Source organism: Pseudorca crassidens, chromosome 7 (genome assembly GCF_039906515.1).
Source record: "Pseudorca crassidens isolate mPseCra1 chromosome 7, mPseCra1.hap1, whole genome shotgun sequence".
Taxonomy (NCBI): Eukaryota; Metazoa; Chordata; class Mammalia; order Artiodactyla; family Delphinidae; genus Pseudorca; species Pseudorca crassidens.
The window spans coordinates 104,694,644-104,720,630 of NC_090302.1; the positions used below are offsets into that span (position 1 = coordinate 104,694,644).

At 46.8% G+C, this 25,987-nt stretch overlaps 1 protein-coding gene across 2 annotated transcripts; it reads right to left on the minus strand.

Annotated features, from left to right (window-relative positions):
* Positions 1–294: 294 nt before the first annotated feature.
* TRIM35 (tripartite motif containing 35) lies at positions 295–25,121 on the minus strand. Of its 2 annotated transcripts, XM_067745222.1 has the most exons (7): positions 24,460–25,121; positions 12,642–12,737; positions 10,191–10,421; positions 8,625–8,647; positions 7,742–7,860; positions 5,846–6,318; positions 295–603 (listed from the first exon to the last, which is right to left on the minus strand). In XM_067745222.1, exons 1-7 carry the CDS (start codon positions 24,892–24,894, stop codon positions 529–531), a joined length of 1,452 nt encoding a protein of 483 aa, XP_067601323.1. In that variant the 5' UTR covers positions 24,895–25,121; the 3' UTR covers positions 295–528. The 2 variants fall into 2 exon arrangements, with proteins under 2 accessions (XP_067601323.1, XP_067601322.1); XM_067745221.1 differs by lacking the exon at positions 295–603 and having other exon boundaries at positions 1,156–6,318.
* Positions 25,122–25,987: the final 866 nt, after the last annotated feature.

A 25,987-nucleotide genomic window follows, 5' to 3' on the forward strand; every position in this document is an offset into this window, starting at 1 on the left:
CCATGGATTTATCTTGTATGGGACTCTCTGTGCCTCCTGGACTTGATTATTTCCTTTCCCATATTAGGGAAGTTTTCAACTATAATCTCTTCAAATATTTCCTAGTCCCTTTCTTTTTCTCTTCTTCTTCTGGGACCCCTATAATTCGAATGTTGGTGCATTTAATGTTGTCCCAGGCGATTGTAATTTTTATGTTATGTGTATTTTTACCACAATAAAAATAAAAAATACGATTAACGGAGAAGGGAAAAACGAGGGGCATGGTGGAATGCTTTGTAAATAAACAAGGGAGGATTCACACGCTAAACCTATTTATTGATGGATCCTCTTAGTCCATTGCTGAGATAAAAGGGGAAGCAAAAGAGCGGGAATATTTGTTGAGCCCCCCTAGTACATGCCATGCCCTGTAGGGGGCGCCATTCACGCACCACATCCTTGGATCCTTGGGGCTCCAAGTTGCCAGCTTTCCAGAAGGTAGGGGAGGATCCCAGACCCGCATCTCCAGAGGACGGCTGAAATGGAGCCTGACTACCCAGACCCTCCAACCTGTTTCCATGTGCCTCTACATTCCTCCTGGGCCCAGTGTCCCCAGACTGTCTGTCTCTGAAATACATTATGCAAATCCCAGCTAGCCCAGTATCCATAGAAACCAAAACCTCCCATCTTCCTCGGCCTGTTCCCCAGCGAAAGAAACCCACCCAAGAGACACCCACAAAAGAGGACTGACAGCGCCCATAGGAGCACTTCCCCTGTGCTGAGGAATCAGGCTTTCACAGCCAGTGATCCATCTTGCTCAGTCCACTAGTCGTGGCTGGGGAAGGAATGGGTGACACAGGCGCATGTGAGAAGATGCAGTTTCTTTTTGAAAACTGAAGTGACCTGCTTCAGTCCCCACCACGAACAATCAACAGTCATCTTCTGCCCAATCCAACAGCTCTGCCGCCACAGAGATCATATTCACAGTGCATGCGAGTCAGTATTTGATATCATTTTATTTTATTATTTTTGGCTGCACAGCATGTGGGATCTTAGTTCCCCAACCAGGGATCCAACCTGTGCCCCCTGCATTGGAAGCGTGGAGCCTTAACCACTGGACTGCCAGGGAAGTCCACTAACATCATCTTTAACCTCCCACAAACAAGCACATGAGCCATCTGTGGAACATGACAGTACAATTTTATTGTGCATGATTGATTACTAATCTTAGGAACAAAGTTTCAAGACCTGCTGCTCTCTGGAATAACTTTTCTATCCTTCACACATTACGACTCATTCGTTTTCTTTTTCTCCAGACTCAAACATGAGGCAAGCCTTCTGGTACCACTTGCAGGGTCTTGGATACTGGTCGACAGCAGCACCCTAAATCAGCAGCCCCTACTGCATGCAGGATCCCAGCCTTTGCTAGGGACACAAATTATGAATCACAGGACATTAGAACTGGAAAAGACCATGAAAAAATCATGCCCGCGTCTTCGTTTCCCCGTTTACAGAAGAGAAGTCGAATGGCTTTATCTGAAGCCACAGAGCTATGGAGTAGTAGAGCCAGGGGAAACAACGGTAAACTATCAATGGCAAAGTATATGCCAGACCCTATCCTAAGTGCTTTACACATTTGCTCACTTAATCTCATAACCACCTTATGAAGTAGGTTATTATCTCCATTAATCTTAAGATATCATCTCCATCCTTTCACATGATGAAACTAAGGCACTGAGAAGTTAAATAACTCTCCCAAGGTGACACAGTGGCTGAGGCAGAGTTTGAATCCAGGTTGCCCGTCCCATAGCCCAGCCTCTTAACCACTAGCTATGTAGGTCACTGGACACCTTGGTGAGGATTGAGATTTTAAAAACATATGTTGAGGTCTCAAGTGTAAGTTTTGTCTTCCAATGTCAGGAGCAACTAAATTCCACTTTTGTTTTTCCCTGTTTTAAAACCCTAGGGTGAAATAAACAATGAAAAGCTGAATCCACCAGTGAACTGACTGCATGAAAATATCCATAACAAACCTCCCCCTGGAGGGGAGGAAATTATTTGAATAACATCCTTTATTTTGAGTGTTCTCCTCTTGTTGGGTTGCTTAGACATACAGATCTAGAGTATCTGCTTTTAAATTACAGTGTATTGGGGGAACCAGAACATACTCATAAAACAAGAGTATTGCTGTACATAAAATCTCTCTGGAAGGATTTTTCAATGGTAATGACTGCCCACAAGGAAGGGAGCTGAGTGTTTGGGCAGAAGTGGGAGACTGTTCTAGAACCTTTTGTACCTTTGGATTTTACAGCCACATAAATGGATGATCTAATCAAACACCACACACAAATTAGAGACAAATGGTCTTTCTGTGTGTGTTGCATGTCTATACATATAAATCCTAGTCTTCTCGGTCATCACAACATAACCATTTTCCCATGTTACTGAAATTTGTCACAAACGTAAGTTTTGTGTATACAATCTTGTTAAAAGTCTCAAGAAATCTGAGCGCTCCCAATATTGGATAACGTACATTTCTCAGGTTCCTTTGGGATTTTTCATTAACATGATTCGTAAGGTCAACATTCAAAACCTCCCATTTTCTGAAGAATTAGCCAACAGGTATTATATCTATACTATGTTTAGGATATACCACATGGCATTTGTACACCAAAATCCCCACAACAGCCTGAGGTAGGTATCCTAATCCTCATTTAGATGAGGGAGCAGAGGCTCAAAAGGCTCAGGTAGCTCATGAATCATTAAGTCAACCTCCAGCCTGGATGTCACATTGAGCAGGAGAGTGAAATGGGGGCTAGTGAGAGAGGGAGGCGGCAGTAGGAGGGCTCAAGGGAAGAAGGAACGGGCTCTTGGACTAGGGCTCCTTGTCAGCAGGACAGATGCCCAAGCCGGAGCCAAAATCCAGAATCTGGAGTCTCTGAGCTTAAGGGCAGTGTCAAAGGTAAGAAGAGATCTAGGATACACAAGCAACGAAAGGAAAAATAAACTGGACATCATCAAAATTAAAACTTTTGTGTTTCAAAGGACATCTTCCAGCAAGTGAAAAGACAGCCCACAGAGTGGCAGAAAATTTTTGCAAATCATGTATGTGATAAGGGACCTGTATCTAGAACGTATATAAAGAAGTCTTGCAACTTAACAGTAAAAAGACAAAAAGCTCAGTTAAAAATGGGCGAAGGATCTGAAGTCAGTTCTCCTAAGAAGATAAACAAATGGAGAATAAGCACATGAAAAGAGGCTTGATACCATTAAGCATCAGGGAAATCCAAGTCAAAACTACAATGAGATACCACTTCACACCCACTAGGATGGCTAAGTTAAAATACAGACAATAACAAGTGTCGATGAGGATACAGAGCAATTGGAACCCCCATACCCTGCTGGTAAGACTATAAAATAGTGCAGCCACACTGGAAAGTCCCTGGCAGTCCCTCAGAAGGTTAAACAGAGTTACCACATGATCCAGCAAGTCTACACCTAGATACATACCCAGGAGAACGAAAAACCTATGTCCACACAAAATCTTGTACTCAAGTGTTCACAGTAGCGTTATTCATAACGGCAAAAAGTGGAAACAATCGAAATGTTTCCACCAACTGAAGAATAAATAAAATGTAGAATATTCATACAATAGATTATCCAATAATAAAAACAAAGAAGGTGGAATACAAGGTGAATGAACTTTTGTTTACAACAACACTGAAAGGAAAATGTCAAAAGACAACGTGGGCTTTAGCTCAAATATCGTTTTTCATTTTGGTAAAAAGGGCCCTAGGCTATGCAAATTATCCTCTAAGAAAACCTCTTCCAACACCTAAGGTGGAAAGGAAAAACATTTTTTATAAGTTTATTACAACTAACAAAATAATTTCAGGTCAAGATATTATGTAGAAATTATATTTGATGGGCTAGATACATACTTTATGGTAGAAAGTGCACACAGGACTCAGATGTGTTGGCTGCAAAGTGCCTTGAGCTTTGCTGAGTCTGAGAGCCTTTAGCAGGGCCCTGCTCAGCTCACACCTGTTTGCCAACATCCTCACCCCCTCGCCCACGCCTGCTCTTCCTTCACTCAGTGGCATATCCTACCACGTCCCTCCCCATGGCTGCCAATGATGTACACATCCCATTTATAACCAATATTTAGTTTTGAGTCATCATTTCTGCTTAAAATGTCCATTTCTGTGAACCAGGGGACACAAGCAGGAGAAAGTTTGTGAGCCCTTGGTCAGGAAAGCGCCCCGTTAGAACACTGCTCCAGTGGGAAAACATTTCCTTTTACAGTACTGTCCCAGGACACAGTGAGTTGACAATTAAAAACTCTCTGCAGGCAGGTATGAGGAAGCAAAGGTGGAGGTAGGAGTCTGTAGGCATGGCAGAGGGAGAAGAAATCAGGATGAGAACGCAAAAGCCAGGAGAACAAGAACGAGCAGGCTGAGGTCAGCAAAGACAAGAGCCCTGGAGCTCCCTCCCTCCTTGTACTTCCCCTGGACCGCGTCCCCTTCCTTCCTTCCTAACCGAAAGGGCCCCTCTTTCCCTCCCTTCTGTACCTTTGTGAGAAGAATCAGAGGAAGATGCTCCACACAATTACAGAAGGGCACCACCTTCCAGGCCTACAATCTCATTGCAGATGAGGAAAGTGAGGCCCACAGAGGGAACAAGTCTAAACCACGGTTTTTAAATTGTGTGTTTTTAAGTGCTCTGGAACCTCTGTTCACAGGAAATCATCCAAGAAGTGTAAATCAATAAATCAGAGCCGAGCTGATGGGCAGTCTTGCCCCCAACCCCACCCTGAAGGGCCCCAGGGAGGCCCCTGGAGCAGTTTTAAATACTGGTATAAAGTGACAGACAAGCCTAGCCATGGGTCCTCCCCAAAGCCATGGCAATGGTCCTGTATTAACTATATTTTCTTCTTTTCTGTCATCTTGACACTTTGGCATCTGGGGCTTCTCCGGCTAGCAAATTCCTAGATACAGCAAACAACTCCCCTATGAGCACGCCTTTCAAATGCAGCCAATCTTCTACACGCAGAGCTATACCCCCCAACCACCTCCTGTAACAGGCTCTCACAGGGCTCCTCCACTCCAGGCCAATATCCCCCTGTCCTAATCATCCCTAGGGGCAGCCCCTGCACCCTAGCGCTGGTCAAAAGTATTCCAACTTGCCAATCATAAACCCACTTACCCTGCCTGGCCTGTTCCTTCCCTTGAAAAGCACAATAAGTCTCCCACCCAAGCTTTCCCCTCACGCCCCCTGCCTCCTAAGGACGCTGGTGCTTCCCAAACCCCACCCCACCCCCACCATGGCAGGGCCCTCCTCCTGCAGACTGTGAGTAACAAACTCTTCTCAACAGCAGTCCTCTTCCAGTCTGCTGGCCTCACCACTCTTGGAAAATGATGAAACTTACATTTTTAAACAGACCCATTCTTAGAAGCAAACATTATCCCCAGCAATCTTAGAATGTGAACCAGAAAATTCACATCCAGAGGATGCCACAACTTTGGAAAAAGTCTAATCAGGGAGGTGTCTCCTGGATAACTTTCAGAGGTGGGTAGAGAAGGGACCAAAAATGAGGGAGGAGGTACATGGCCTGGCGCCACAGAAAAGGACAGGATGGCCAGTAGGAAGATCCTGGCAAGAAGGCGGGAGGCAGAGAGGTACCAAGGCAAGTGTGCCTTTGGGAAGAGACAGAAAGAAAACGGGACCGGGGTGCGAGACCCGGCGGCATCAGGCAGGGCAGGCTTCAGCCATCCAGCTCCTCCTTGACGGTGATGCGCAGGGGGCAGATGCGCAGCGGCTCGGGGGGCCCGTCCCCCCGCGAGCCGCCCAGGTAGAAGTAGGGCCGTACCTCCCCGAAGCGGGCGTGGAAGGTGTACAGGTGGCAGTGGCGCTCCGCGTCGTAGAAGGACAGCTCACCCTCCTCGCACTCCAACTCCACGCGCAGGCGGCGCGGGATGGCGGGGACCAGGGGCGATGTGGCGGGGTCCGAGGTCACGCAGTGGTCGCCGTCCACGCCCTGTGTGCGGCACACGTACCAGAAGCCCGAGCGCGTGTCGTGGTAGCAGCTGTGCGAGTGGCCCTCGGCGCCCGCGTCCTGGCGCATCCGCACCACGCCCACGCGCCAGCTCGGCAGTGCCCCCAGGTCCACCTCCCAGGCATGCGAGCCCTGCGACAAGACGCAGGAGCCCAGCAGGCAGGGTGCCGATGAGAAGCGCTCCGGATTCTCCACCTGGACCCGGTAGCCGTGGTTGGTGACACTGGTGAGGTCGTCTGACACGGACAGCCAGCCAGCCGCAGTGTTGGGATCAAAGCTGAAAGGCACTGGGTGGGCCGTGGGAAGAGAGTGGGTGAAATCAGCAAACCTGACAGCCCGCTCTGCTGTCAGGCCAGCCTGATGCCTCCGGTCCCCCTAAACTGACAGACTGTGTCCCACTGGGCCCAGTGCATGGAGGCAGCTGCCCTGGGCTGAGGGGTGGTGTTATGGGTTGAAATGTGCCCTGCCAGAAAGCTATGTTCAAGTCTTAACCCCCAGTATCTCAGGAGGTGACCTTATTTGAGAATGGGGTTGTTGCAGATGTAAGTATTTAAGATGAGCTCAGACTGGAGTAGAGGGGGCCTTTAATCCAATATGAATGTTGTCCTTATAAAAGAGGAGAAGAGACATAGACACATAATGGGGAAAAGCCCTGTGATATTGGAGGCACAGGTCAAAGTGCTGCAGCCACCAGCCAAGGTCTGATAGCAAATACCAAAAGGTAGGAAGGGGCAGAGAAGGATCCTCCCCTACAGATTTCAGAGGGAGCATGGCCCTGCTGACACCTTGGCTTTGGACTTCAAGCCTCCAGAAGAATAAATTTCTGCCATTTTAAAGCGTCTAGTCTTTGTCCCTTGTTCGGACAGCCACAGGAAGCCAATGAAGGCAGGGATCCTGACCCTGACACAATGCCTGTGACATCTAACAAAAGCACGTAACATGCCCCTGGGTTACTGACATTTCTCCCTGTAAAATCATGTTCAGACTGCTACTCCAAAAGTATCAAGAGACTGGGTGGCTTAAACAACAGAACTATATTTCTCACAGTTCTGGAGGCTGGAATTCAGAGACCAGGGTACCAGCATGCTCAGTTGCTGGTGAGGGCCCTCTTTGGTTTATAGATGGCTATCTCCTTGCTGTGTCCTTACACAGGGGAGGGAGAGAGAGAGAGAAAGCCAACTCTCTTGTGTCTCTTCTTAAAAGGGCACTAACCCCATCACAGGGCCCCACCCTCATGACCTCTTCTAACCCTAATCACCTCCCAAAGGCCCTGTTTGCAAATTCCATCACATGGAGGTTAGGGCTTCAACATATGAATTTGGAGGGCGGGGGGACATATAAACATTCAGTCCACAGCACATGATATAGTGACTCATGTGGGCTGGAATCACCTTGGAGAGGCACCCCTGAACTGAGGAACTCTTTCATTATATTATATATACAATACGTTTCGGAATAGAAAGGGAAGTCAGTTGCTCTTTCTGAAGAGGTGGCCAAGAGTCAGGACCCAAAAAGGAAGGGTTCAGCCAGGAGGGGTTTGAGCAGTGGGGCAAGAAGGGGAGTAGGGCACAGGGGCTTGAATGAAAGAGGCTAGAGAAGGGACCAGTTAGGGGAGGAGGAAGAGGGGTGGGAAGCTGGAAGGAGTGAGTTCAGCTGGCTCTCTGCCTTGCATGGCCTCCCTGCTCTTACACCCGCCTGGGCCCCTCTCACCAGATTCGACACACACGAGCATCTTCCTCCAGACTCGGTACTGCAGGGAGTCCAGGTACTTGCAAACGTCGATGAGCATACCAGGCTGGACAGGCTCTGGCTCCATCGTGCAGAAGAGGCTGGGAAAGGAAAATTGGGCCTGGTGTGCTGGGCCAGGGCCATGCATCCTGGGACCTAACTGGGTCAGCTGGAAATAGGATCCCTTGCCTCAGGCCTAGACTCCCTGGCCATCTTACTCAATACAAGAGGAGCCAACTGGGCAGCTCACACCCCTTCAGGACTCAGTACTTGAGCCCATCCTGCCCCCACTGGGATAAATATAAATAGGAGGTTCTCAGACATGCATGTGGGCAGAAATCACATGTACACATCAGCTCACAGGGTATATGAGTTGGAAGGCACCTTAAGGGTCCTCTAGTCCCACATTTTGAAGGTGTCACTGGCCTTTGCTTCAACACCTCCAGTGACAGGGAACTCACTACTGCCCAAAGCACTTTCTTCCATCTTTGTACGGCTCTGACGGGGACACAGTTCTTCCGTATTCATCCCTGTGAACTCTACAAACATCAACACAAACCAGCATGTCCTGCGGCTCTCAGAGGCAGGGGGCCGGCCCCCAGAGAACTACAGTCCCCATGCACAATGGCACTCTCTCCCCACACAGGGAATGGTTACGTTCCACACTCAGGAAAACAACACTGCACCAGTGCAAATCAGAAGTGGGTGCCTTGAAAGAGGGTTCTCCACCTGGTCAGTCCCCCTGCTCCCTCTGTATTGCACCCAGCCAGCCTCATTACATGCCTGGCCCTGGAGCCATGGGAGTTTGCACCCCTGGTATTTCTGCTGACTCCTCCCCTCCCCTCTATCAGCCTTGGCAACTTACCGGCGTTTTCGGCTCTTGTGTTTCTGAAAAAGAAAAAAACAGAGACACAAACAGAGACACAGAGAAAACATGAGTTTCTGACCTCAAAAGGAGCCATACATCCCATGTTCATGGATCAGAAGACTTAATATTGTTAAGATGGCAATACCCCCCCCAAACTGATCTACAGATTCAATGCAATTCCTAGCAAAATAACAGCTGGCTTCTTTGCAGAAACTGATAAGCTGATACTAAAATTGACATGAAATTCAAGGGACTCAGAAGAGCCAAAACAATCTTGGAAAAGGACAAAGTTGGTGGCTCACACTTTCTGGTTTCAAAACTTATTAAAAGTTACTATTCGGCCATAAAAAAAGAATAAAATTTTGGCATTTGCAATAACAATATCACGCTAAGTGAACTAAGTCAGGGATAGACAAATACTGTATGTTACTACTTATATGTGGAATATAAAAAAAAATTAAACAAACGAATATAATAAAACAGACTCACAGATATAGAGAACAAGCTAGTGGTTATCAGTAGGGAAGGGGAAGAGGGGAGGGGCAAGATAAGGAGACGGGATGAAGAGACACAAACTCCTATGTACAAAATAAATAGGCTACAAGGATATATTTACAGCACAGGGAATATAGCCGATATTTTCTAATAACTTTAAATGGAATATAAATCTATAAAAATTTTGAATCACTATGCTGAACACCTGAAGCTAATATAATATTGTAAATCAACTATACCTCAATTAAAAAAAAACCTCATTAAAAGCAACACTAAACAAGATGGTGTGGTACTAACATAAGGACATATAGATCAATGGACACTGAAAGTCTAGAAATAAACTCTCGTATTTACTGTCGGCTGGTTATCAACAAGGGTGCCAAGACCATTCAATGAGAAAAGAAAGGTCTTTAACAAATGGTGCTGGGACAATTGGGTATCCACATGCAAAAGGCTGGATTCCCACCTTGTACCATATACAAAAATTAACTCAAAATGGATCAGACTTAAATGTAGAGACAAGACTATAAAACTCATGACCTTGGATCAGGCTATGGTTTCTTAGCTATGACACCAAAAGTGCAAACAGCAAAAGAAAACAGATAAATAGGACTTCAGCAAAATGGAAAACTTTTGTGCTTCAAAGGATGTCATCAAGAAAGTGAAAAGATAACCTACAGAATGGAAACTTTCCATAAATCTAGAGAAGTGGCGCATAAACATTATTTAAAAAGCACTCCACTGTATCAAGAAGGAGTCAAGAGAGAAGAAACAAAAAATGAGAGAGGAAGAATAAGTGCAAGAGAGGAAGGGAGAGGGAGCAGGAGGGAAGGAGAGAGGCAGAGAGGAGTGGAGAGGCCCTCAAGGTCTTGATTAAAAGCTCCTACGGAAAAAAAAAAAGCTCCTAGGCCTCCTGACACAAGCCAAGCACCTCATCTGGAAGCTCCTCCAACCTGGGGTCCGGAAGCTACGGGAAGGCTGGGTCGGCCAGGGCCGCTGGCCTCAGGCTCCCCGCTGGCCCCTGAACGTCTGGTCCCTGTCACTGACTCTGGACGTTGAGCTCCTCACCATGAGAAAGGAAACGTCATCCTCCTTCATCTCCATCTGCAGCCGCTCAATCTCATGGGCCAGGGCCTCCGTGTCTTCCGCCAGCCGCTTCATCTTCTCCTCGGCCAGAAGCTGCTTCTGCCTGGCCTCCTCGGCCATGGCATCCAGGATGGCCTGCTCCTCCACTCTCAAGAACTCTCGAAGCTTGTCAAACTCCTGCCGGATTCGCCCTTCCAGCCAGGAAGCCTCCACCTGCAGCAGAGGGCGGGAGGGGGCCTCAGCCACCACATCTGGCTCCCAGATGTTTAGCAGAGGAACTCCATTTTTCAGGAGAAATCACATGCAAAACCTCGAAAGACAAAATATACATGCAGCTTTCTTAGCACGAATTTATAAGTTTAAAATAAGTCAAACAGCCTAATGAGGTTGTTTTGATACATGAAAAATAAAATCAAATCACTGCTTATAGATGACAACTGTAGTCGTATAAATTCCTCAGCAATACTCTGTACCTGTATAGGTTGTGCAATAGTGAGGGAAGCCCTGAATCACAGAAGTGAACTGTTGCAAACAGCAAAGATTTTAAAAAATTATTTGCCTTCCCGGGAGTTCCCTGGATGTCCAGTGGTTAAGACTCCGCACTTCCACTGCAGGGGGGCAGGGGTTCAATCCCTGGTCAGGGAACTAAGATCCTGCATGCAGCGCCACATGGCCAAAATAAGTAAATAAAATAAAATCCAATGTCTAATCGTTTAAAACAAATTATTTGCCTTCCAATATTAGGACCTCAAATTTGATAGAGAGGCTTACCAAAAAAATAGTAGGAAGTTTTTATTTTAAAACTGAATCATTAATAATATGCACACTCCTAATCATAACTATGAAAAGCATTTAAAATAAGTTAAAACAAAACCATAAACATACTCAAAGAAAAAGCAGAGACCTATTTCTCATCTTGGAATGAGAAAGACCTTTCTTATCATGATATGAAATTGAGAAGCCTCAAAGAAAGAATGAGATAATTGGATACATGTAAAAATAAGAAGTTTTACATGGCAAGAGACTAAATACATAAGTACAATTCCATGACAAATTTTGGAAAAACAACTCGAATTGTGTGCTCTAGCAACGGCAGGTTAGTAACCCACATCTTTGAACTGAAAATTCAATATATGTTTATGCCTCTGATAATACGATGACAAAATGATTCACTGAAAAAGGGAAAATGACCAAAAAAAGGGGGGAAATGATTTTTTGAAAAAGGACGAACTAGGAAAAATACTTCCAATCTATATGGTAGATTATTCTTCTTCATAATAGTGTTCTTATGAACGCGCAAGGAGAAAGGACAAACATTCCAAGAAAAAGAATGTGAACTTCACAGAAGAAATGCAAATGGCTGTTATACTTGTGAAGGGATGTACACACTTATTAATAAACAAAGAAATGCATATGAGGAGAGATGGCGCTGTTGAAATATCAGGTAAAAAGACTGATAACGTATAGAGGGAGAGAGTGAAATCCGGGATGATTCTTATCACACCAGAAGATAAAAAACAGAGTAGACAGGAAAAACCAGCCAGTGTAAATTCAGCTCCAGCCACTCCCATGCTGGCAGTGGCAGCCCCTCAATAAAGAGGTAAACACAAAACTTTCATTTTTCATCCACCTGGACTGACTGGCTTTAGAGGAAAAGCATTAATGAAGCTGGAATCCTGGACTTTTCACACCAGACCACCTGAGAATTCCACAGTGCCTGGGATGGACAGACAGCAGCTGTCACTTGGACACATGGACACTCCCTAGGTGTCCCCACCGCATCCTGCACCAGGCCAGCCAGGCACACGGCACAGGCCGAGCTTGGGAGGAGATGAAGCTGAGGGGCAGACGGAGGCTGGATGAGGCCCTTGGATGGTGAGGAGTCTGGACTGTGCCATGGGTGCCATGGAAACCACTGGACAGTTTTAAGCAGAGGAGTGACACAATCGATCTATCTTTAGAAAAGATCAGCCCACTCCAGGGAGTGTGGACTTCAGGACAAGAGTGGAAGTACGGGGCCCGGGTAGGAGGCCAGGGAAAAAACAATGGGGACCTGGACCAGGATGGTGGCAGTGCAGCGCGACTGTCAATGGACGGATGCATTCTGGAGACCATGGACGTGGGGAGTGAGAATGAGGGTGCCGCTGGCTTGAGCGGCCGGGCAAGCGGTGCAGCGTGGCACGTGCTGTCAGCCTGAAACCACAGGGCAGGTGGTGCAGGGGGCTGTTGAAGCTGCTCCATGGCTGCTAGCGTGGTGTCTAAAGAGGCCACGCAGCCACAACCGGCATCCGAGGGCAAGGCTGTGCGAGGCCATCAGGGCTGGCAAAGGCCAACCCTGTGGGCAGCAGCATGGCCAGGGCCGGCCCACCTGCACCTCTTCCCGCAGCAACCCCGGGTGTCCCCGTCGCCCCGTTCAGCCCCAGCGTCACTCACCTGATTGTGCTTGGCTATGGCCTCGTAGGAGCGCCGCATGGCCCAGAAGGCCTTGGCTTTCTCCCGCAGCGCGTGTTCCATGTTCCTGCACTTGGCCTGCCGTGAGGGTCGAGAAGGAGGCAAGGAGGCAGGTTAGGGTGCAGGCCGGGCAGGGATGCAGCACGCCACATCACAGCGTGAGTTGCACATCACCGTGGGTACCACTCGACCACATTTACTGAACCCGGTCCGGCCACGTGCTGTGGGACACAGCTGGAAAAGCACAGCCCTGACCTTGAACTGGATGGGGTACAGCATAAAGGGCCTCAGATAGCCTCTAACCCAGCCCCTTCGTTTATACCTGATACAGATGGAGAGACAGGGTGAGGAGGTAAAGGGACCTGTTCCCTCCCACACTGGTCACGGGATAGCACAGAAGGCATCCCGCTTGGCCTAAAGCTGGTGAAGGCTGGGCCATGAACCCGAGCTGTGGGCCCGATGGTAAAGACAATGTACTCACAGGCTCCCTTGGTGACTTTCTGAACTGGACTGGTCTGCAGTCACGAAAGAATAGGCCTGATAGTGGGGATGACCCAGTTCTTCCCACAGGGCCTTATCTAAACTACAGTCTTCCCTTGGTATCCATAGGGGATTGGTTCCAGGATCCCCACGGATACTGAAATCCAAGGATGTTCAAGTCCCTTATATAAAAATGGTGTCGTATTTGTATAAAATGCTATGTAAGTAGCTGTAAGTACAATGTAAATGCTATGTAAATGGTTGCCAGAGTGGCAAATTCAAGTTGTTTTTTGGAACTTTCTGGATTTTCCCCCCCGAATATCTTTGATCTCCCATTGGTTGAATCCACAGATGTGGAACCTGTAACTACAGAGGGGCTACTGTACACGTCTCCCCGCATCCCTGCCTTATCCTGATATTCTAGTAGTGCTTGGATCGTGTGAAAGACTTTAATCAGCAGATTCAAATACTTCTTGCTTAGTTTTTGTTTTATAAATTTAACCTCTGCTCTGATCTCCCTGGGCTCCTAGAGGAACCACTGCTGGTTTTAGGTTGGATTCTGACCTTTTGTATCCCAGGCCTAGCATTTTCTCTCCATCTTTATCCTTTTCCCTCTACATTCTGAAAAAGCCTCACAAGTTTTCTCTTTGGAAAAATAACAATTCTAACAGCATTAATTATAAATGACTACCATTTATTGAGCATTTGCTATGTGCCAGGGACTTTGCTAATTACTTTACACATTACGTCACTTAATCATCACATTATTCCTATTAGTAATTTTATCAGCCCGCTTTTACCGATGAAAAAACTGAAGCACAGAAAGGGGAAGTGACTAGCCCAAGGGCACACGGCTAGTTCATGGCAGAGCAAGGATGAGAACCTAAACAGTGGTGGCAGGCAGCCTCTAAGATCGTTCCCAGTGATCCCTCCTGTGAGATAAGAAAGTTTGTTGTTTTAAGATGCCAAATTTGAGGCTAATTTGTTATGAGTGATAAATACAGATTTGTCCTCGAAAGCCTCATCCCCACCTGGGCCTGATGTAGATGGCGAGATTCTGGACTTCAAGCTGATGCTGTAATGGGACAAGATGCTTGGGAATCTTGGGAGAAGGTGAACATACTCTGCACGTGGGAGGGACATCCATCATTGGAGCCAGAGCACAGATTGAAGGAGACAGCCTCTAAAATGGCCCCAATGATCCCACCTCCCTGTACTCATGCCCTGGTGGAATCCCCTCCCTGTGGGCTGGATCTAGTGACTTGCTTCTAACCAACAGAATATGGCAAAAGTGATGGGACATGAACTGAGGTGACAAAAAGTCTGCACACACCCCTTTCTTGCCCTCCCGTGCTTGCTCCCTTGCATGGAAGTGATCCACCCTCTGGAGCAGCCCATGGGGCTAGGAACTGAGGGTATCCAACCAACAGCAGCAAGGACCCGAATCCTGCCACCAACCACACAAGTGAGCCTGAGTGGGGATCCTGGCTTTCTTGGGCCTTCAGATGAGATTGTAGCCCCGACCAACACTGCAGCATCATGAGACCCTGAGGCAGAAACAACCAGTCGGGTCACGCCAGATTCCTGACCTACAGAAACCATGACATAATAGACATTTTTGTTTTAAGCCACTATGATTGGGGTAATTTGTTACACAGCACTAGATAACTAGCCCATCTGTCCTGCTCCACAGTCCATTCTTTTAACCACTCTTCTACAGAAAATAAACAATGATTTCTTTTTCTGCAGCTTTTGTTTTCTATTCATTCTAGTCATGTTTATGTTCTTCTTGACAATATTTAACAGATTTTTTAAAAATACTGTTTTCCGTAGTATATCACCTCTAAGGTGTGTCTCGTCAACAGCAAAATAACATTAGCATGAGCGTCCCACAAAACCACTGAAATATCATCCCAATGTGTTATTTTGTGGGACGAGATGTATTGTTGCAAAGTTATGTAATAGGGTCCCCAAAGACAATTCCACGATTTGCCAAAGAAGTGTGAATGACAGGAGTGAAGCAAGTCACATTACCCAGGGGCATGCTGGCCCCAAACAACACGGCCCAACCTTCTGCCCTTCAACCTTCAGTCCGGGATTTATGGGGTAATGAAGATGGGAAGGGGGTGACAGTCCCTTGTCCTTCCCAAACTTTTCAATCACTTGGAGAGTCTTGCTTTAATTCAGCAAATCCCAACCCTAAATAAAATGTGCCCTTCTCTGAGATGCTAGCTGGTGAGACCCACCAATGATTATATTACCACCAGCAAGCAGTTATTACTGAGCATGTACTATGCACAAGGCACTAAATTAGGTACTTTACAAACATCATTCTATTGAATTCTTACATTTCTGCAAGGTAGGCGCTATATTGCTAATATATAGAAGAGAAAAGAAGGCCCAGGAAAGTTAAGTAAATTGCCAAAATTATAGTTAGCAGCAGAACCACGATCTATCTGCAGAACTGACCAAGAATAAAGGCCACAGTCTTAACCACAAGACTACCCACCCTATTTCATTCAGGGAGCTACTACTATGTTGTCTAGTTGTCTTTTGTGTTTCCAAATGTGTCATCTTATTTCCAAATCTGTTGACATCAAACATGTCAATTTCTTTAGTTCTGGAGAATAAAAGCTTATAGTTCTGGCCATACTTTGCCCAATTCCTTAAACAACCTAGCATGTGAATGAAATTTTCCTCCCATAAATGTCAAATTAAACAACGCATCTTTAAAACTTACGGAAAATCAAAAACTGGAAATGACCCAAATGTCCATTAGCAAGAGATGGGTGAGTAAATTATGGTATATTCATACAATGGAAAGCTACTTAGCAGTAAAAAAAAAAGGAGCAAACTACTGATACACATAACATAGGTGAACCAAAAGGTATATGTATATACTACTCTGGAGAAGAGTACACAGTATCATTCCATTTACGTGCAGTTGAAGATCAGGCAACACTAATCCAAGGTGATAAATCAGAAAGTGGTTGCCTCTTGGTGGAAGACTGACTGGGAAGAAGGAGGGACCCTCCAGGGTGATGGAGATGTTCTCTACTTCGTTTGCAGTGGCAGGTATAGGGTGTGTGTAATAGAACTCATCCAACTGAACATTTAAGATGTATGCATCTAACTGTATGTAAGTTATACCTCAAATTTTTAAAAGCCTATAAAATGAAAACTTGAGAAGTTTTAACGTTTTCTTATAAATTACCAAGAGCTTAATGAGAGGAAATTCCTTCCTTTTCACTCCAATTTTTTTTTTTTTTTTTGGCCCTGCTGTGTAGCTTGCGGGATCTTAGTTCCCCTACTAGGGATGGAACCCTGACCCACAGCAGTGAAAGCGCCGAGTCCTAACCCCTGGACTGCCAGGGAATTAATTCTCTTTTCTCTCCAATTTAATGAGTTACTTTGTACCTTTCAATCTCCTTTGTTGTTGTCACCAATTTATTTTCTTTGCATAAGACATAAACGTGCTATCTCTTAAATAATTATAAACTGAACACCCCTGTAACCACCACCCAGGACATGTCCCTTCTGAACCTTAATCCCTTTTTTCTGTCGGAGGAAACTCCTAATTTCTATGGTACTTCCTTGCTTTTCTTTAGAGTTATAGCCGCTATGTATGATCCCTAACCTAAATTACACACTTTGGTTTTGCCTGGTTTTGAGCTTTATATCAATGGAATAAAACTACATATATTCTTTTGTGTCTTGCTTCCTCTACGTAACATAAAGTTTGTAGGATTCAAATACATAATTGTATGTCAGTTTACCCGTTCATCGTTGCATTGTAATTTACTTTATGAATACACCACAATCAGGTATCCATTCTGTTGTCAATGGATAGCTGGGTCATTTACAACTTCGAGTCATACAAATAGGATGAACATTCTTGTATAGGTCTCCTAGGGCACAGGTACACTGGTTCTTCTACAAAATATTTCCTGGGGGTAGAATTGCTGGGCCACTGGTACGTGTATCTTCAACTTTCGTAGATAAATGCTAAACGTTTTTCCAAAGCAGGTGTACCAATTTATACCACATGAGCAATGTGGATGAAAAACGTTTATTAACCGTCTGGATCTTTATTTTTAAATAACTGTTATTAAAATCTTTGACCCTTTTTCTATTGAGTTGCCTGCCATTTTCCTACTGGCATGTAAGAATTTATTATAAATACACAGTGTATGTCTTTTATGGGTTAAATGCATAATTAGTATCTCCTATTGTACCACTTCTATTTCTTAATTTCAGTGTGATCCAATGTATCAGTGTTTTCCTCTGGAATTAGTGCTCGTTGGTTTTAAGAAATACCTCCCTACTCTGAGGTCATAAAGATAATCTCCTATGTTATTTAAAGTTATAGCTTTCCTTTCACATTTGGGTCTAATGTGGATACCTGAAGTTTATTTTGTGAATGGTGTGACCCAGTAGCTTGTTTGCTCCCAAAGCATTATTTAAGAATAAACTGGAAACTAATACAACATTGTAAATCAACTATATTTCAATAAATTTTTTTTTTTAATTTAAAAAAGAATACTACCATTCCCCTACTGGTCTGAAGGCCACCTCTGTCATACGCCACACACAGATCTGTTTCTAGGTTCCCCAGTCTGTTTCCCTGGCCATCTGTTTATCCTTGCGCCAGTACCACAATCTTAACTTTTACAGCTACAATATAAACTGACATCTAATAAATATTTCCTAAGAATGCTTTGGCAATTCTTGGCCCTTTGAGCTTGCATGTGAATTTTAAAATCAGCTTGTCAAAATCCACAAAACAATCATGTTGGGATTTTGATTGGGATAGAATTGACTCTACAGATCAGTTTGAGAATAACTGACATCTTTAAATTCTGTCTTCTAATCTATGAATATGGTATATCTTCCCACTTAGTCTTCTTTGATGTCCCTCAACAAAGTTTTCTATTTTTCCCTGCCAGAGTTCTGCACACTTCTCGTTACATTTATTCCCAGATATCTGATTTTTTTAAAATACTATTGTGAATGGTTTTTAAAATTTTCTATTTGCTACTGATATAAATACAACTGTTAATCTTTATTTTACAAACCAGCATTCTGTCTAAACTCATTTACATATTTATAATTTATCTATAGCACCTTTTTATTTTCTATGCCACAGAAATTTCTATGCAGATTCAATCATATTATCTGCATATAATGCCAGTGTTGTTTCCCTCTTTCCAAACCTTATGCCTTTATTCCTGACTTTATTTGCTAGGCTCTCCAATACAAACTTGGATAAAATTGGTCATAATAGGCATTCCTGCCTTCTTCTTGTTCTCAGTAAGAAAACTCTAAGTGTTTCACCATTAAATATGATATTTGCTATAAGTTTTTTGGTATTCTTCAGCAGTTTAATAAAGTTCCTTCTATTCCTAGTTTGCTAATTTTTTTTCAATCACAAAAGGATACTGAATTTAAGCAAATGCAATTTTTGCATTTAATGACTTCATCATATTTAAGTGGCCCAGAATTGGATTTTGTTTTCTTATCCAGTCAGACAGCTTTTGTCATTTAACTGGAGTACTTAACATAATTACCAATATAATTGCATTTAAGTCCACCTTCGCGTTCTGTGCTATCTGTCCTGCTTGCTCGATACGTCTTTTTCTTCTCTTCCTTGTCTTTTTTTAGACTGTAGACTTTTTATTCCACTTTTTTCCTCTATATACGTTTAGTGGTTAACCTACAAAATACTACAGGGAGAAAGTGCGATTTCAAATGAATCTAAACAATACACTTTTCATGTTTGCTTCTGATATTCTGATTTTAACACTAAACACACTTGGATCACAATTGGACCCACCATTCAGGGACCCGCATGTAGTCCAAGGAGTGCCTGAAATGACAGAGACTAGTGGGGGCTCTGGTGCAAAGGCTGGTCAGGACCAATAAGGGTCATCACTGCCCTGCGTGGAGCTAAGTGGCCCATGACACATCTGGAACATCACCCAGGGCCCAAGTCCAGCAAAAGCTCTGATTTTGGCTTCAATTATAACATTCAAGATGACTTAAATTATAAATACACACAAAATAGGAAGGTTTTATTTACACTAAAGGATTCAGAATGTGATTATATAGTCTACAAGGTGTTTTTAAAAATTATAATTTGATACCTTAAGCAGCAAATTTCAACTGCATATTTAATATCCTAAGGATTTTACAATATTGTTTTACCCAAAATATCCATTAACACAGGTGCTGTGTGATATAAAAGAAAAGGGGAAGGGTGCCAGTCAGAGAATATTATTTCCTGTCACAGCACCCTTTCAAGTACTTATCAAAGTGCTAGAGCTATGTGTGCAGCCAGCGTTGTCCAGCACAAGCCAGGTTCTCTGTCCTCTGAGGCCCTACATATACTGCTGCTTCTGACCGATTCCCACCTGCTTCACCCAACTATCCCAACGTGGCCTTGAAAACTAAGCTCAGGCCCTCTTCATTTCCTCCAGAAAGCCACCTTGGCCTCCCCAGTAGAGTTTAGTTGCCTCTCTGTGGACACCTCTGCCACTGAACTTCCTATTCAGCATCACCACTTCACTTTCCTGTAAAGGCTGCAGGCTTCCTGGGGGCAGGTCCTCTTGCCTGGTCCTCTCACCGAGCACAGTAGCGCTCCATAAACTGCAGACGGAATGAAGGCTTGCTCTGAAAAGGTAGAGACTGTTTCAACCACTGCACATCTCCAGGTCTCAGCACAAACTAGATGCTCAACTAACCACTTGCCCAGTTGACACTCGGCGTTAACGTTCTCTCCACTACACCCCATGGCCTCCTGGATCGAGAGCTCAGAGGCCTGATCTGTACCTTGTCCTTTTCACTGACCACCGGTGAGAACTTTGGCAAAAGCTCTTCCTCGGGCAGTCAGGCTCCAACCCTGAAAGATAAAGGCAAGAAAGTGCCCATGGTCTCTCAAATGCCACCATAAAAATGAAGAATGCAGTTTTCTCTGTACATGTTCACCTAGCCCATCACCAGGATTTTCTGGCATCTGTCTCCAGGTAGTGTCATTTTTCCTATGTATTTCAAACATTTGTTTTTCAGGCAGATTGAAATAGCAGCTAAGAGCTCTGGCCCTTGGCCACCCAGGTTCAAATCCCAGCTCCTCCACTTAGTAGCGGGTGATCTTCAGCACGTTCCTTAACTTCTCGGCGCCTCAGTTTCCTCATCCGGATAGGAGGGATGAGAACACTACCTAGCTCAGAGGATGGCTGTGAGGATCCACGTTCAGTACTTATAAGAGTGCACCAGGCATGTGTTAGCTCGTTACTACTGAGTGTCACTTGGTCCCAGGTAACTTAACTCTCCTCCTGGTTTATTTTCCAGGTTTCTTAAATGGACTGCAGAGATGCATCTGGGACAACTTGATCTCATTCAGATGCCCTTCTTCTCCAACTCCAATCCAGGCTCCCATTCTTCCTTTCCCCTTGGTGGTCAGTCCTCCTTAAGAAGCAGGTGTCTACCATGGCAACTAGAGCTAGGCCCCCTAACTCAGGACCCTCAATGGGCGGTGCTCAGTAAGACCCCATCCTGCCCCTGGTCACAGGCCTTGCCAGGAGGCAATTAAACATCCTCCAGTACAACTTGGATCTGGGAAGGCCTGGCCCATAAGGAGAGCTCCAGGATGAGGCTGAGCAGTTGGGAAAAGGGGAAAGGATTGGAAGGGGGAAGACTTCAGAGGTGCCTGGAATAAACCTCGATTAGGCTTGGCTAGACTGATTCTAAGAAGGTAACCCCAGAAAGGGAAGAGGCTGGGTCTGGGGCAGGAAGAAGCTGGAGGGCAGAGAATGGCCGTCATATCAGTCCGGTGAGATGGAGAAGAAAGGGGTCTAGACAAGGAAGTTCTGAGGCCTGGGACCTGGTGGAGGTTCGGGGCTGGTTTGCTCTGAAGATGCAAGCCGGGCCAAACGTCAGACTGGGAGTCAGGAGATCTGCGTCCTAATGCTAGAGGTACCGCTTTCACTGTCCGTGACTGACCATTGGTGTGATTAGTATTCGATCATGCCCACCTGACTCCAAGAAGGCAGGGGCTTGAACCACCCTGTCCTTTCCTGCACACACTGTGTCTGGCACAGAGCAGGCACTCAGTCCACACCTGTCGGCCCACTGACGATGGTTCTCATCCACACAAGCCTCTAAGGACCCACAACACAGAGGCGGCTGCCCTCACGGCTCCGGAACAGAGGGCCAGCAGGGACCAGAGAAGTGTCTATCAAAGTCCATGACCAGGGCTTCCCCGGTGGCGCAGTGGTTGAGAGTCCGCCTGCCGATGCAGGGGACGCGGGTTCGTGCCCCGGTCTGGGAGGATCCCACATGCTGCGGAGCGGCTGCGCCCGTGAGCCGTGGCCGCTGCGCCTGGGCGTCCGGAGCCTGTGCTCCGCAACGGGAGAGGCCACAATAGTGAGAGGCCCGTGTACCGCAAAAAAAAAAAAAAAAAAAAAAAAAAAGTCCATGACCAGAGTAAGAGCAGAGCAAGGCCCCAGGTGAACTGTACAGTAAATGCTCTAACTCTGGACAAGCTGCTTAACCTCTGTGAGACTCAGTGTCATTGCCTGTAAAATGGGGAGAACAGTACCCACCTGTAGCAAGCTGAGTAACAGCCCCTCCAAAGATGTCCACATCCTAATCCCCAGAACCTGGGAACGTGTTACCTTACACGGCAAAAGGGATTCCACAGATGTGATTAAAATATGGATTTTAAGATGGGGAGATTATCCTGGATTGTCTGCGGGGGCCCCCTGTAATCACAAGGGTCCTTACGATAGGGTGGCAGGGGGGTTAGAGAAGACAATGGGACAACAGAAGCAGAAGTTGGAATGATGCACTTCAGAGATGAAGGAAGGGGCCTCCAAAAGCTGGACAAGGTAATGAAATAAATCCTCTCCTAGCCTCCAAAAGGCATGGGGCCAACACCTTGATGTCAGGACTTCTGACCTCCAGAGCCGTAAGCTAATAAATCTGTGCTGTGTTAAACCACAAAGTATGCGGCAATTTATTACAACAGCGAGAGGAAACTAATACACAACCTCATGGGGTTTTTGTGAGGATTAAGTGTGTTGACAAGTAAATACTTAAGAGCACATGGTACCTAGTTTAGTGGTCAAAAAGCATTGGCTGGTATGATTATTTTTGCTGGAGTCCCTCATACGGTTGCCAAAGAAATCTTTCGAATGTACACATCTCATTGCAAAGCCCCTATGGGACAGCTTTCAGGGCTCCCCATCAGCCCCTTCTCACCTGTCCAGCCTTCCCACACTGTCCCCACCACCACCGCCTATCCACCCATCCGGAACGACAACTTGTCTATTTGCTGGCTGACGTCCCCACACTACAGTGCGAGCTCCATGGGGCAGGGGCTCTGGCTTACTGACTTCTGCAGCCTCAGCACCCAGCATAGGTCCTGGCGCACAGCTGTCTAACGCATGAGTGATGCCACCCAGCACCAGGCTGAGCACACTCCTCAGGTCTTTCCGGACTGGACTCCTCACCCCTTCAGACACAGCCCTGAGTGCCCACTGGTCTGTCAGCATCATTCCTCTGTTTAAAACCCTCCAACTGCTCCCTACAGCCTTTAGAACAAAGGCCAAGACTGGGGCCTCCTCGCTCCTTCTGCAACTCCATCCTCATTCTCTCAGTGTCTGGAAAGTCACTGCTTCTGGACCCTTACACATGCTGCTGCCTCTGCCTGAAATACCCTCCCTGACCCCCCTTCACCTGGCTAACACTTCCTAACCCCTCAGTCTCTGCTTGAAGCTCCTTGAAGGTATGAATTACTGTTTAGCTCGTGTCCTGCAGTATCCCCAGGGCCTAGCAGTACGAGGCATGTGCTGAATAAACAGAAAGATGTCATCAGACCATATGCACTTTGGGGCACCTGGCTCACTGATCTTGAATCCTGGCTTAGCTCAGCCCTGGGTTCTGCCTTAGTGCTCTTGGCCTTGACCCCTGCCCATCTTCCTGATCTATTCTTCTGGTGGTCCCACGGTGATTCGTCATGACTCGATCCATGGTGGCCCTCTACCTCAACCCCAGCCCCCAGAATGCCCAGCACTTACTTCAGCTATCCCATATCAGGACCTGGCACTTCTACCAAGGGAAATGAAGGATAAAAAGCACTGCTTTTTATTAGTGCTTTAAGCAGTTACAGGCTTATCCCATTGCCGAGCTAGTGTAGGGTTCAAACAAGCATATTGATGACATTCCCCTTCACTTGAACTTTGTCAAAATGTGTATGGAACTGTCAACTTTTGATATTTCTTAAGAAAGGCATTAAAGCAAACAAACTAAAAGTGTCTGGAGACAGGCATTCTTATAGTGCCTCCTTTTCAATACACTCAGCTTCAGACTAGCAGAGCTGGGTTCTCCAAACTGTGGGTCTGACCTATGTATTAGTAGGTTTTAGTTGGTGATGAAATAATATTTTACACCCTGTGCAGTTTTTAAAATAAAACGACAGAAAATACCTGAGTACAATAGACATTTTCACAGAACTTTTGTTTCAGCTGATACAGACACCATACATGCATGTGGCAGTTCTGGGTCTCAATGGAAAAAACATGTCTTACCATGTGCTAGCTGAGGTCAAAAAATCTGAAAACCCCTGAGATGGCTAATCCTTATTTCCTGATCATTCTTCCTTCCTCTGCCAAAAACTTCTCCATGTTAGTTTGCCCTAAAATTGTTCCTTACCTTATTTATAGCCACTGGAACTCTAGGGGGATGCTGAGAGAGTGATCCAGAAGGGACCAGCTGGCCAGGGCCAGGGCCAGAGGCCTCCCCACAGCTACACAATACAGGGCTCCAGCCCGGGAAGGAGGAGAAAGACGTGGGGAGATCTAAAAGGCTCCACATCTTTGGCCAGGTCTTGGGGTCCTACACCTCCACCCTGAGTGTGCCAAGTTCCAGGGTTGCGGGCTTACCCACACCTGTGCTTCTAAAAGTGGCATGGGCCACACACCTGTAGTAGAAAGGGTGCACAGCCTCAGCCCTTCAGAGGTGGTGGGGCAGGGGAGCTGTCTTGAGAACATCCTGTAACCCCAGTTCTCACACTTCCTGTTGACATTCTCTCTCCTTCCATCTCAGGCCCCTGGGCCGGCCTTGATGAAGAAGGCAGCCTCTGTATGTTACCAGCGGCAGGGAGTGGGGGTCCCGAGGAGGCACCAGCAAGCTGGCAGGGGGAAGAGGGGCGGGGCCGGGCACACCAGCTCTGGCAGGCTGGAGTGCAGGAGCAGCGGGGTCAGGGTGCTGGGTTCCAGTCCACGTGCGCGCTCGGCCACCTCCAGCACGCGGCCGCGCTTACCCGAAAGTCGTGGGCAGTGTCCTTCACCGGCTGCACGCGGTGCCCCTGGTGCCGGGGGTCGGTCTGGCACGAGCAGCACAGCAGCTCCTTGTCGTCAAGACAGAAGAGGTTGAACTGGCCGCGGTGCAGGCGGCAGAGGCGCGGAGAGCGGTGGCCGGTCCAGCGCGCGCCCTCGGCCTCCTCGCGCAGCAGCTTCTCCACGAGGTTATTGAGGGTGTGGTTGGTGCGCAGGTCGGCGGGGGCCGCGCGGTCCTTGCACACCGGGCAGGTGGGTGCCACCTGCACCTCCCAGCAGCGGGTCACGCACCCGCGGCAGAAGTTGTGGCCGCAGCGCAGAGTCACGGCGTCACGGAAGGGGTCGTAGCAGACGGCGCAGAGCAGCTCCTCCTTGAAGGAGCGGGAAGGCCCGGGGGACAAGGCGGGCCCCGCTTCCATTGCCCCGGATACCGGATCCCGCGCCCGCAACTTTCGCTCCAGCCCCTCCCATCCGCCGCGCGGCTCCCGCGACCCTGCGGAGGCCGGCGGTCAGCCCCTTCCACTCGGAGCACTGAGCGACAGCGGTGCCGGCCAATCGCGCTGGGCGCGCTCGGGAGGCTCCGCCCCAGTTCCGGTCGGCTCGGGAAACCCCGGAAGAGCGAGGTGGGCCCCGTATGCTCCGCAATCCCGGTCAGTCCTAGGCGAGCAAGTTTAGCCGGGAAAAAACACCCCAGCAGTGTTCTAGGGCTTCCGTGTCACTGCAACCTACTTCCGATTTCAAATGGGAAATGAAGTCTAGGAGCCCCTTCCTTAAGTGGTCCCCGGAAATCTCAGGCCCGTGAGGTGGGAGAAGCCAGAGCTCCTTACTTCGTGGTTCCGAAGTGAAGTCTGATCTTAACGGCGTCGTTAGCTTTTTCACCGCTTAAGAGTTTGCAGTGCCCTTTCAAAGATCTGTGCCCGCTCTTGCATTAGTTGCTTACTTATTTTGGGCAGTCTTGTGCCTGCCCCCTGGGGTAAGGCGGGAACAAATGAGAGAAAGGGGAAGTGGAAGACCTCTGAGAAGATCCGATTCTTGTCCCGTGGTTGAATAGGCGGGCAAGTCACCGTCTTTCCAGAATCTATTTCCTCGTGCGTGAAACAGAGATCAAGGACGTCTGCAAAGTTAGCTGTGGGAACTGAAATCCAGGCTAAATTCCTGCCAGGTACAGCAGGCCTGAGTCTCTCCAACCTGTGTCACGTTGATCATTTTACAACGTTCAGATGTGGGAGTCCTTTCCCCTGGAACACTTTCATTTCCGGCTTCCGTTGGAAGACAAGTCTCCACAGGTCTCATGTTTCTGTATGCCACCCAGAGACACTGCCTTTTTGGTACTGTCTTTTCAAGGACGTTTCTATGATGAACAGCCTCAGAAGGCAGAGATAATGTCTCCCTCCAGGCAAAGATCTGGCAATCTTACTCTTCATTATAAAAGATTTGGGTTCCCTAAGCTTCCTCCTGTGGCCCACATCATGTGGGCTTTTGGGAATTAAGGCTCAGGAAACTGGCCCAAAT

What these genes read in the sequence shown, in the direction of transcription:
- TRIM35 (XM_067745221.1), bottom strand. Translation starts at nt 24,894, where the DNA reads ATGGAAGCGGGGCCCGCCTTGTCCCCCGGGCCTTCCCGCTCCTTCAAG. An exon ending in CCATAGCCAAGCACAATCAG is followed by an intron (nt 10,422 to 12,641) that starts GTGAGTGACGCT and finishes CCTCTGCTGCAG; the next exon opens with GTGGAGGCTTCCTGGCTGGA. An exon ending in ATGACGTTTCCTTTCTCATG is followed by an intron (nt 8,648 to 10,190) that starts GTGAGGAGCTCA and finishes TTTCTTTTTCAG; the next exon opens with AAACACAAGAGCCGAAAACG.